The sequence below is a fragment of the Martes martes genome, assembly GCF_963455335.1.
Source record: "Martes martes genome assembly, chromosome: 6".
Classification (NCBI taxonomy): domain Eukaryota; kingdom Metazoa; phylum Chordata; class Mammalia; order Carnivora; family Mustelidae; genus Martes; species Martes martes.
In genome coordinates, this window is record NC_137893.1 from 6886460 (window position 1) to 6899816 (window position 13357).

Sequence of the window (13357 nt, forward strand, 5' to 3'; positions counted from 1 at the left end):
ATTCTAATATCTTTGTATATGTGTGAGATCAAGCAAATGAGCTAGTGTGGAATATTTTTTTCTTCCATCATCCTCTGTGTTCTTAAGAAGCAATGTAGAAGAAGGGAGATGCAGATGTGAAATAGCAAATGTTAAGTAAAAGCCTTGTAGTTCTGAAATACCTACCTTCTTAGCAAATTTCAAGTGTATGATATTATTCACTATATTACCATTTTGTACATTAGATCTCCAGAACTTACTCATCTTGCAAAACTAAAACTTTGTACCCATTTTGGATAGGCCAAGGCATGAAGGTTGAACAGTCCAGTGGTACAGCACCAAGCTGAGCACCTCAGTGGGGTTTGATACATATTTATTGAAATCATTCACAGTTGCATGAGGGGATGCACATAGGCATTGGAAGGGACTGAAGAGTGTCTTGGTCTCTCATGTAAGTCTGACCAAATTCCCACCTGGCTTAAATCCAATTTCCTGCCTACTCTGTATTTTGCAGCCAGATGTTGGAGAAAAACATAAAATTCTACTGACTAGGTTTTTTTCTTTTTTCAGTTCATAATCTCTGCCTACAAATGGGTTGCAATCATGCTAGCTCCCTCCATCCATTCCCTCTCCCCGATCATTGACACGTTTCTTCTCTTCTCAATTTTCCAACACCTCCTTTGTCTCTCTGCACCTGGGCCCAGATCCTCTGCCTTCCTTCCTTTGCTAAGGATGGCAGCCTTCCCTCTTCAAGCCAACCATTCTACTCACCCTTGAGATCCCACTCCTCCACCTGCCCAAGGACAGAGCTCGTTTCCTAGCTGACATCATCAGTCCTCTCCTCTCTTCCCATCATTCCCTTCAACATACAAGCTTGTCATTTTTCCAATTTCAAAAAATCCTTTGAGTCCCACTGCCCCCCTTCCGCTGCTAGCCCATGCTCCTGTTCTCCTTTTCAGCCAGACTGCTACAGGAAGAAGGACCCAGTCTCAGCTCTTAAAATTTCTTTTCTCCAATTCTGTCTTTACTCCATTTGACTCCACTAGGGCTTTTTGGCTCCATGACTCCCCTGAAATGGCTCTTGTCCCGATCACAATGACATCTGCATTTCCAACCCCAACCAGTTTTCAGTAATTGCCTTCTGTGCAGCTCTCGAGACAATGTATCATGACACCCTCCTTGAAGAATTTTGTTCCCTCGGCTTCCAGGACACCTACATCCTTTTCATTTTCCACCTGCCTCCTAAGCTGCTGCTTCTCAGTTCCCTCTTCTGGCTCCTTCTCTTCTCCGCTACAAAGGTTAGATAGTCTCAGCCAGCCTCATGACTACTGAGATAACACAGAGTTGGATTGTCAAATCAGTCTCACAGGAATCATAGATGTAACCTTGTATCAAGCTTTACTAATAACTTCAAGGATGCGGGTAATAATGAGGCACACACAAAACACAGAGAAGGGCGGGTCATTTAGCATGGTCCTGGGTCGTTTCTCAGCATTTTACGGTGTGTACTCTAGGCCAGACTTAATAAATGAGGTCTCAGAAGTTCATCGATGATCATTAACATGAAATCTCTCAATTATATAAACTGTCTCATCATTCATCACTCGAGGAATCATTCATCATGGAAGCATTTCTTGCTTAATGTATCCCCTAGTTAAGAAGTATTTTCTGATAAATGCCATTGTATGGATGCGCCATTAGCATGTTTACAAAAGGATTTGACCAAGTCATCTTTCTTTCTTTCCTGGGGCCAGAATAATGAGAAAATGCATGGGAGGTCTGATGCTAACCCTTTTCCTCCCAGCCTTCCATGCACATATGATTTCAAAATTTGTATCTACAACCCACTCTTTCTCCTAAACTCCAAACTCAGCTGCTCAGCATCTCACCATGTAGCAGTTTATCAAACTGCAGATGAGCACAGTAGAAATTATGACTCCTTTTCCCAACTCCCAACCTACACACACACATGCTCATGCACACTCACACATATGCAGACACACCCATTTTTTCTTAAGTCTTCCCATCTCTCTGTAGTTCATTCTCTGTCTCTCTTTCTCTCTCTCTGTGTGTGTGTGTGTGTGTGTGTGTGTGTGTGTGTCTGTCTGTCTGTCTGTCCTTCTGCCTTCTCAGGCAAAAACATTACGTTCATGCTTTTTTTCCTCATGCCATGTATCCAGTTTGCCTAAAAATGTTTGCCTTCAAAATATATCCAGCTGACCCCCCACCCCCACCGCTCGCTTGCTGGTTCGGGCCGTCGCCATCTCTCATGTGGATTGCTGAAAACCTCCTGCTGCTCCTCTGCTTCCTCCTTCCATCCTTGCCTGTGAGAGTCAATTCTGAGTATTTCAGCCAGATGGCTGCCTTTAAAAGATTAGTCAAATGATGTCACCCCACAGCTCCAGAGTCTCCCGTGGTTCCTATATCTCTCAGAATAGCAGCCAGACTTCTCCTAGTGGCCTTCAGGGACCTACACAGCCCAGATCCCCAAGAACTCTCCGACGCATCTTCTGCCATTTCCCTGTCTGCTGTCACTCAGCCACACTGGCCTCTGCTGTACCTCAGAGCACCAAGTGCATTCTGGCTTCTAGTTCTTGGTGCTGCTCTGTCCTTGACCTGAAAGCCCATTCCCACAGGTAGCCACGTGGTTTGCTTTTCTAATGTCCCTTAGATGTTTGCTTCCATGTACCCTCTTCATAAGGCATCCCCTAACCCCTAATCACCTCTTCAAAATTATAGTCCCCATTGTCTCCAAACTCTGCTTCTTCTCTGGTTTTTATTCTCCTTCCACTGAAATATAACCTTTCAGCATTTATTTTTAGAGGCATGGGGACGAGAGCAGAGGTGTCTGTTTTGTTCACTGCTGTATCCCCAGCGCCCACAGTAGGGTCTGACACATACATAGTAGATGGTCACCGAATGTTGCATAAAATAATTCACAGTTGAGCAAATTCACTTGACTTGATCTGAGTTTAGAAGCGAATATGATCAGATTACACGAGGAGAACAGTAACAGGGCCGCAACAGGAAGACCCTGGACACTGCCCTGTGTAGTTCTGTTTTGCAGGCTGGGGAAACCAGGGAGGGCGTTGAGCCACGCAACAGCGTGATGAGCTCAGGGATAAAAGAAACATGCTGTAAGTAAGAGAATAATAATGAAGGGGAAAGAATCTCTTCTTCTTCAAGCTGAATGTGCTCAGTATTGCTCAGACATGCTTAGATATCATTTGGGCTGCCCACAGTTAGCACAGGATGGAATATTGGGACCTATTTTCAAGATGGTTTTAAAAGCCCATAGACTCCTGAAGAGAGGCATGAAAATTACTACTTGATGAGCTTGATAATGATGTATTGTGTGTCCATAACTTAAAATATAGCTGTATTTCCTAAAATTTGTATGAAATAAGACTATTACATGCAGTTGATGGTAGTAATATTAAAAGAACAAACTTTGGGGGTGGGGTGGGAAATTTAGGGCCAGTTTCCTAAAAATACAGTTATCTGTTTTGCCAGTTGCAGTTGGGAAGGCTTTTTTTTTTTAAGATTTTATTTATTTATTTTACAGACAGAGATTACAAGTAGACAGAGAGGCAGGCAGAGAGAGAGAGAGGGAAGCAGGCTCCCTGCTGAGCAGAGAGCCCGATGTGGGACTCGATCCCAGGACCCTGAGATCATGACCTGAGCCAAAGGCAGCGGCTTAACCCACTGAGCCACCCAGGCACCCAGGGAAGGCTTTCTTTATGTTGGATCATACCTCATCCACCCACCCATCCCCTTTCTTTACCAAAACACGTGAACAAGAAGATCCACACACCACCAACCATTAACGTTTTGGCTAAAACAGCCCGTCTTAGTATTAGGACTTTTAAAAACTCATGTTGGTTTTGTTTTTTGTTTTTTGTTTTTTTAAACAGTACAACCGGTACCAGCAATATGGTGCTGAAGAGTGTGTGCTACAGATGGGGGGAGTGCTGTGCCCTAGCCCTGGCTGCGGGGCAGGGCTGCTCCCTGAGCCGGGCATGAGGAAGGTCACTTGTGAAGGGGGCAGCGGTCTCGGCTGTGGGGTAAGTGCCACCTACACCTCTGGGTGTTCATTGTTTGTGTGTTTCCTTTTAGCAGATTGGCAATGATGATATATTTGTTTTATTGTCATTTTTCCTTTGCACTCAGACATCTTTGAACTGTTGTTTAACAAAACAGACCTTTAGGGGTGCCTGACTGGTTCCGTCAGAAGAGTATGCGACTCTTGACCTCGCAGTTGTATGTCTGAGCCCCACATTGGGTGTAGAGATTACTTTAAAATAACATCCTTAAAAAAGAAAAGAAAATAGACTTTTAAATTCTGATACAGGATCCCAGATATGCCCATATATATTCACTGATGGGGAGAAGGTCCTACTAGGAGTTTCTGCTTTCATTGTTTGTCACCGTGTTTTCTCTAAGACGTTGTGAATTACTAGACCAGACTTTTAAACATTTTTTTCCAGTGCTCAGCTGATTCAGAGAAAACATTTATTACTTTTTTAGAGTTGGCTTTAAGGAGACAGAGTAAAGGAGAAAAGGAATTTCCCATCGGTGATGTCTTAGCGGAATTGTTTGCCTAAGTATTTCAAGAAATAAAATGAAGATTAATATAGAAAACTTGAAATGTTATTGTGTCATAAAAGTCATTTTACATAGAGAGGAGCAAAACTAATGGTGCCTCTTAGGGAAGCAGAATAAGAAACATGGAAAATGTTTGTTCTACAGGGTCAACCAATATGACCCAGATGGTTTCTTGAATGAATCTACGGCTGCAAGCTGACAGGGGAGGTGTGAGAGAAGCATAACTCAAACACAAAAATTCTTGCTAAATTATAGGTTGAAGTGACAAATGGCTAATAATCCTGATATTAGATTTCATGCAGGCCAGAAAAGGAAGAAAGTATATGTGCCTATAAAATGCTGTTGAATTTTGATGGGAAAACATTTTTTTAAAAATTGCAACTTCATGAGGAGCTTGGTAGAAGGAGTGCTGTTGGCAGAGGCTTACTGCCGGGGCCTAATTTTAGGCTGAGAGCTCTAAGTCACCTTTGCAGAGGTTGGTGTCTGTGGTCCTCAGTAAAGCCATCTGTGGGGTTGCAAAGCCCTGGGCTGAGCCATAAAGTAGAGGAAGTAGACGTGGAAAAGCCATGAGATACTGTGATGCCTACTCAGAGAAAAAATGCCTCTGGATTAATAATCATGACTGCATTAGAATGGGAACAAGTCACGTGTGCTAGCTTTAGGAATCACAAAAGTCAACCTATACTTTCCAGCCAGATCTTCATCACGTACCGTGTAATCTGCACCGATTGTGTGTGGCCTGAGCCAGCTGCCAAATTCTGGGAGATCAGAATGCTGGGGAATGCCTTCTTTTAAAATGAGTTACAGCAGTTTTTAACTAATGACTAAATTGTATGCTTCTGCCTGCTAATTGCCAACTGTTGTTCCATTCTCAAAAGTTGGATTTTAAGGTCTTAACTTTCTCTGTGAGGAGAAGAGATTCTTTGGTCCACCTTCTGCATTCCGTTGCTTACCTTGCTTTAAAGAAGTTTGAGGGTTTTATGTAATTTTAAGTTTTGAACAGCTGTGTCTTCCTTTTTCTCATTCAATGTGACATTGTAAGTAAGTTACGTACACATTTAAGCTCCAAATCATGGAAAATTACTTTGGGAGTGAATTGAATTGCTTTCGTACCTTAGGGTTGAAGAGTTTGGGGGCAAACCTTACCTTAATGAGGAGACCTGTCTTCCGGATGTTTTTTTGTCCTTTTGAAATTCAAAGTGATGGGTTTTATTTTATTTTTATTTGTCCGGTTTTGTTGTTTTGGGGGGTAGGCTTGTCAGTTTGTATGTTACATCTCTATTACTGCATAACAAATCACCCCAAATTTTAACCATTTAGTTAATTAAACATTATCCCACAGAGTGGGCATCAGGAGTCCATAAGCATCTTAACTGGGTAGCTCTGGCTCTGGCTCGGGGTCTCATGATGCCACAGTCGAGCAGGGTTGCTTCAGTTATCTGAAGGCTTGACTGGGGCTGGAAGATCCATTTCCAAAATGGATCATTCATATGATCAAGCCAGATCTACAGCAGGGAATTATGTATCTAGGCATCACTATTTTAGCCATTCAAAGAATTGCTTCTCCCACATAGTCCTTTGACAGACTGCCATTCATTTTCATTGTGGTCATTATACAGGAAATTTGATGCTTGCGGTTCAGAACATCCCAATGGACTTTTCTATGAGATAACATGGTGGCTCTTCCACACTGACCTTTGCAACAGGAGCACGTATGCTCGTTCTGAGGAATGTTGTCCTTGAGGGCACTGTAAATTATGCAAGTAATAAAGTGTCCCTCTGAGACTGGTTAGTAACCGAGAGTCACATTTGTGTATTAGCTGTCGCATATAAGTAAACCATTATTACAACAGATTTGGAAGCTCGCTTTTCCTTTTTTCTCTTCCCCTTTTTCTGATGTATACAGTTCTGCCATGATTTGTTCATTCTCATAAGCTGCCAATCTTTTCTGGATAAAAGAGTGGTAATGGAAAGCCATTGTGTGGTAGAAATCATGATTAGTTCATGTTGTTCAGAGAGAACAGGACCCAATAAGTAGAAGTTTGAGAATGATGAATCTCTGCTTAATATTTGCCCTTACACCATGAACAACCAACAGCAAAATGGGCTGCCGCGGGAAGTACTAAGCACCTCACCCTACACGGTATTTAAGGAAAGTCACTGACAACAAAGCTATGGACGAATCATAGAGTCTCAGATGTGAAGACACTCTAGACCTTACTAACCTTGGTGCTTCCTAGGTTGTAGTTTACAGGTTTAAAGTAAGATATCTGTGAGTCTACCTGTGCTAATTTTTTCTCAACTACCAACAGATTCAAAAAGCGCAACTCTTATTTTCTAGGTAACCAAGAAATGCTTGATGTTATAAAACTAGGCCTTAGAAGTACCTTGTGATGTGCCCATGGACACCCATTCTCAGAGCTGAGACACAGCTGCATGTGTTATCTTCCTGTCAGTCAGCTCACCGCGACACGCCTAGATGGTCCTTCATACACTCATGATTCCTGTCGTATGTGGTTTGCATCTAAAGAAACAGATTTCAGTATTTTGATTATCTTCAGCTTCTTAAAATAGGTGCTTCAGTTAGTATTTATGACTCTCTTATTCAAACATATAGTACCGTCCATCAGAAAATCAGATTACCTGATTCTTCGCTCTACTGTATCCCTACACTTAACTGTTACCTGGAGAGCAGTGCACATTAGCTAATACATACAGACAAGGATTTCTATTTAAATGATAATAATGTCAGTCTATCTCAGAAAGGCCTGATAGATGTGTGATGGTTCCAGCAAATTTATTACCATTATAAAGAATTGTTTGAGCTTAAGTCCCATATACCGGGATTCAAGTTGAAGTGTTACACTTGTTTCATGCCTTTATATTCCCATCCTTAATCTTGACATTATTGTCCTCAGTAAATCCATGTATTTGGAGTTCAACATTCATTAAATGGATGGACGGATGGATGGAGGGATGAATGAAAACTATGTAGAAGTAATATGAATACACTAGCACTTTTATTTTCAAATATTAATCATCATTTACCCTGGTATTAGAGTTGCTTGCAAGAACCTCATCAAGAAATTCACAATATACAGTGTTTTACTTGCACACAAAGTACATAATTCAGAACAAAATAGACTAGGTTCAGGGATCCACAAAAAAGTCAATCAGGAACCAGGAAGTACTTCAAGAATCACAGTTTATGTACCCTGTCAAAGGCTATGCAGCCAAACTAGAGTTTTGTACGTCCTGATGTATAAAATGTCTTAGTCTTAGGGGCACTGAGATTTCAGTTTTGACCCAGCACAGAATATTTTTACATTGATAGATGCAACTCAACAAAGAATATATTTGGGGATCAAATAGGCTGACCTCACTCTCTGCTAACCCTTGATCATATTTTTACTACTACTTATAAAAATATTAATTGATTTCCTAAGGAATTCATGTTATGCATTATTCTTTACTCTGGCTTATTGCTATTCATCAGAACTATCTCACTAACTTTTATGACTCCAGTGTAAAATGTTGACATGTTTAATACTGGAAAACAGCAAGAAAATATGGAATACATTAATACTCACTGACCTGGGAATACAGAAAGCTAAGGCAATCAAACCTTGTGAGTTTTCCATAAATAAAACATCATTATCTTATTCGGGGTTGTTTTGGGATATTACATGTCTGAGAGAGACTTTCTTATCTAGGATAATACTAGGAATTAGATGAAGAGTTTTCTGTTTTAAATTAGAAATCCAGGGATAAGATAACAACTGGGGAAAAAAAGATTTTAAAAAGATCATATTACTGACCATTTGTTAAGGAGATAAGATAGAATTTCTTCAGGCACCTGGTAGACACTCCTTCCTTTAAGAGAGAGCGCCGTGTTGCTGAGGCCGATCTCTCAAGACGCGAGTGAAGCATTCGTCTTGGGCTCCCTGCTTGCACAGACCCCTTGTTTTTACCTAAGTTCTCTTCGTGCATTTCCCTTGAAGAGGGCCTCAAAGATCGTAGGACTTAAAGATGGAAGGGCTCCATCAAATCGAAATCTAGATCTGTGCAAGTGTGGGGTCCGAGCTGGTATGTGCAAAGAAATTTTTGTTGAAAGTAGTGATTTTGAACTACTCTCTGACAGTAGTGGATTTTACTTAGATCAGGGTTCAAGCCTCATTTTCAGTTCTTACCTAGGAAAGGAGTCAATGAAAGCAAACGGAGATACCTAGTCTTCCACTCAAATATCAGATGTTGAGTTTAAAAACCTAAGTTATGGGCACCTGGGTGGCTCAGTGGGTTAAAGCCTCTGCCTTTGGCTCGGGTCATGATCTCAGGGTCCTGGGATCGAGCCCTGCATCGGGCTCTCTGCTCAGCAGGGAGCCTGCTTCCCTTCCTCTCTCTCTCTCTCTGCCTGCCTCTCTGCCTACTTGTGATCTCTATCTGATAAATAAAATCTTTAAAAAAAAAAAAAAAACCTAAGTTAATTTCTTGTCATATAGTTGCTGGTAATAATTTCTAATAATTGTTTCTATTTACATGGTGTTAGTCATGATCTCTCCCCTTTCATTCATGACTTTATTAATTTGGGTCCTTTATCTTCTCTTTTGGATGAGTCTGGTCAGAGGTTTATCGATCTTACTAATTCTTTCAGAGAACCAGCTTCTAGTTTCGTTGATTTGTTCTACTGTTTTTCTGGTTTCTGTTTCACTGATCTCTGCTCTAATCTTCATTTTTTCTCTTCTCCTACTTGGTTTAGGTTTTATTTGCTTTTTTCTCTCCATCTCCTTTAGGTATAAGTTTAGCTTGTGTGTTTGGGAATTATCTTTTTTGAGAGAGGCTTGGATGGCTCTGTATTTCCCCCTTAGGACCACCTTTGCAGTATCCCATGGCTTTGGGACCGGTGTGTTTTCATTTTCATTGGTTTCCCTGAGTTGTTTAAGTTCTTCTTTAATTTCCTGCTTGACCCAATCATTCTTTAGCAGGATGCTCTTTAACTTCCGAGTGTTTGAATTCCTTCCATCTTTTTTCCTGTGATTGAGTTCAGTTCCATGGTCTGATAACATCCAGATAATAATCTCAGTCTTTTGTTATCAGTCAAGACCTGATTTATGACCAGTATGTGTTCTATTCTGGAGAAAGCTGTGTGCACTTGAGAAGAATAAGTATTCTGTTGTTTTAGGGTGGAACGTTCTGTATATATCTACAAAGTCCATCTGGTCCAGTGTGTCATTCAAAGCTCTTGTTTCTTTGTTGATCTTCTGCTTAGATGATCCATTGCTGAGGGTGGGGTGTTGAGGTCTCCTACTATTAATGTATTATTGTCAGTATGATTCTTTATTTTGGTTAATGGTTGACCTACGTAGTTGGTTGCTCCCATGTTGGGGTCATAGATATTTACACTTACTAGATTTTCTTGTTGGATCGACCCTTTAAGTACGATATAGTTAACATAATAAAAACAACTTAATGAATAGATGGGGCATCTTTTTTTCAATACATGGAGTCCAGAAATAAAAAGCAAGCAGATGGTTGATATTTAACAATAAAAGGATGGTTGCTTTTCCTATTCCTTAAAGATAGTTTAATTTTATAAATATACCAAATTTAATTAAATTATGTGAAGAATTTTGAAAACTATATTGTAGTCTCCCTTTTTAAAAAGAAGTCTAGACAGTAAAATCTAGACTCCAAATATACATGGTTTATATTGTGATGCTTTCAAGGAGACACCAGAAAGGCCAGGTATTTTCCTTTGTACCTAAATGTGAGTTTATAACCATGAAGTGCCAGCTGTGATCATACCTCGCTTGCCTCAACCACCTGGCCCATGGAGAATGGAATCATATCTTGTTGACATATTATTCTTTTATATACAAGATGTTCTTTATCGAAAAGTATTTTTAAAAGAAAGTTAATGTTATGAAATGTCAAAAATATGCATTCCGTGTTTATTTGACATGTGTCCAAAAATCTAATTTAAACTCCAAGATTGGCTCATGTGCAGATTGGAAACAAGTGTTGCTAGACTTTCTCTGTGAGAGACAGCTTGGACTGCAAAGATAGAAAGTTTTGGAGAGTATTTATTTTAATTAAAGAAATTGTTCACAAATGTACAAGCAACTTCTCTATACCATTCCTCTGAAAAACATTTATCAGTTGGAAAATCTTCCTAGAAAGTATTCTTTTGTTTGAAATAGAAATACATATTTTCTAATCCAACACAGACCATTGACCACTCCATGTGTCTTTAGCTTTTTGTTGTTGTTGTTGTTGTTAAAATAAAGGGAAATCCAGAATAATTATACTCTTTCAAAGTGGTAAGCTCCATCTCATCGAATAACATTAGGAAATCAATTTTGTGGCAAGTGGAGAAGCCTTCTTTAGCTCTACCAGTTACTGGAGAGTTCAGAACATTCTAGAAAACAGACTCCTCCTAATGATAATATAGTATCTATGCATTTCTTTCGATCCTGCTCTCACCTCAGTCTAGGGCTCTGCTGTCCAGTCTGGTAGCCACTAGCCAAAAATGGCTATTTAAATTAAAATTGAATAAAATTTAACATTTGTTTCCTCAGTCACATTAGCCACATTTCAAGTGCTCAACAGCCACACGTGGCTTCCTGCTGCTGGACTAGCCTATGCAAATAGAGCCTGGTATCACCATCACCCCAGAAAGTTCTAACGGACAGCATCAGTCTAGAGAAAGAATAGAATATCATCCAAAGAGTCGCTTTTGCAAACAGAAATTTCCTGTGTCTCAGGTACAAACACTTTGAGCTCTTCCATTCTGGTTAAGAAGAAAATTCTTTCCAGAAATTAAAGGAATGTCCTAAGTACAAAAATGTAGAACAGCATTTTCCAAAGTGAGGTTCATTCATCAGGTTCCAGGGGATGTTACTGGGAGGAAAGTTGGAGTGGAGGCAGAGAGGCTGGGCAGAGGTCCAACATTAAACAGCTTGGAAACACGTGTTAAGCTAGGTTAAACAGAGGGATTTCTTTCCTTAGGACTTAAAGCTTTCAGTATGCAAACATGCATTTTGCCTGAACAGGTAGAATACCACAAGCAGCATTTCCTAAGCTCTTCAGAGCAAGAACTTTGTTTTGTGTGGTGCATTTTAAAGGATAGGTGTTTCATGGAACAACTCGGGGATGAAAGCATTTGCTTTATTTTTTAAATGGACGGTTCTGAGTAGCAAGCATACCACAGTCACATGAGCTAATGAGATCAAAGGATAAGACCCTTAGAGCTACAACATTGTCCTGTTTGGAAAGAACTAACAAAGTGTAATTCAAAAAAAAAAAAATTGTATACCATATTTGTTGTGGGTGTATTTTTGACACTGCATATTTTTATAGTGAAATCTTTTTTGTTTTCTTAAGCAGCTATTGGTATATAATTCTATGGGTATAAGATCCATGGAGAAGAGAGGAGGAAATGTTATGATAGTGGGTGATCACTATCTTCAATGATTCCTACTCAGTGGACACAAAGATTTTTAAACTTCATAGAATAAGTGATACTATGGTAAATAAACTATTTTCACATAGTAGATGTTAACATATGTCAATCTCATAAAACGTTAACTGTATAGGACAATACGGTGATGACAAAGGAACTGTGGGGTTTGGGTTTTGTTCTCCTCTTCTGCACAGCCAGGAATGGCTTCAGCACACTGACAAGAGCAATCATGATGATGCGGGACTTGGGCCACTCTCACAAGGTGGCCGGACAGAGTTCCCCTCCCTGGCCTTCTGCATGGTGGGCCTCTCTCCCCTGCCTTCCCAGAGGCCATCAGTAGATCTTGGGGACAGAGAGTTATGCTTCACCTCATTTTACTAATTATTTTTACCCCCCGCTATTTCTCAGGCTTCTGTCATCTGATGGTAGAAGCCTCAGAGAGACACATGATGTCCTCCTCTTTCTGATTTGCCTCCAGCTCCTTCCTCTTTATGGGTTCTCCTGGACAGCGGTCCCTGCACAAGCTAGTTCCTCTGACATACTGATCTAGGGCCTGGCCACCATCATTCTTCCCTGTGCACTGGGTTTCTTGATTCCCCTTCACGCTGCCTTTAAAGAACAGCCTCGGGGATCTGATATCGTTCATTCCAGTTGCTTTGTTATACTTTCTGGTTCTCACTTCAACTTTCATGGTGACATTTACCAGAATTATGCGGTTATAATCATCAAAGCAGTGTTCTTTGTTCTTTCATTTTACCTTTTTTTAATACTAATTTTTATTGTGGTAAAATATATAACAACATAAAATCTGCCATATATAACCATTTGCGAGCATACAATTCAGTGGCATTAAGTACATTCGTAATGTTGTGTAACCATCACCTCTGTCGATTTCCAGAACTTCTCATCACCTCAAACAGAAACTCTAGACTCCTTAGTATATATGCCCGAGTCACTGGTAATCTCTAATCGGCTTTCTATCTCGACGAACCCACCTGTTCTAGATAGTTCACAGTAAGCGGAATCAGAATGTTTGTCCTTTTGGGTCTGGCTCACTTCACTTAGTGCAAAGCTCTCGTGGTTCCTCCATGTTGTAGCAGGTGTCGCGTCTCCTTCCTTTGTGTCGACGAATCATATGCCTTGGTATGGATACACCACGTTTTGTTCCTCCCGTTTTGTTTTGAAACGTGTGCAGCTGGAGTAACCCTTCCTCCCCCGGAACAAAAGCCAGGCAGGCTCTCTGACTTCGAGTAAGTAGTAAGAATATCACTCGTAAGTAATAAGGGCCCTAGAGTCACTTCCATTTGCTATCAT

At 40.5% G+C, this 13357-nt stretch overlaps 1 protein-coding gene across 4 annotated transcripts in view; it reads left to right on the forward strand.

The window, feature by feature from the left end:
- Nucleotides 1–13357, forward strand: part of PRKN (parkin RBR E3 ubiquitin protein ligase) — a 1287019-nt gene that overhangs the window by 1102836 nt on the left and 170826 nt on the right. For 3 of the 4 annotated variants that reach the window (XM_080807235.1, XM_080807237.1, XM_080807236.1), the window contains exon 9: nt 3894–4043. In XM_080807235.1, the coding sequence (XP_080663361.1) occupies nt 3894–4043 (150 nt within the window). Of the gene's footprint in view, nt 1–3893; nt 4890–13357 lie in introns of those variants that run through there. The other variant, XM_080807238.1, reaches the window with a different exon arrangement.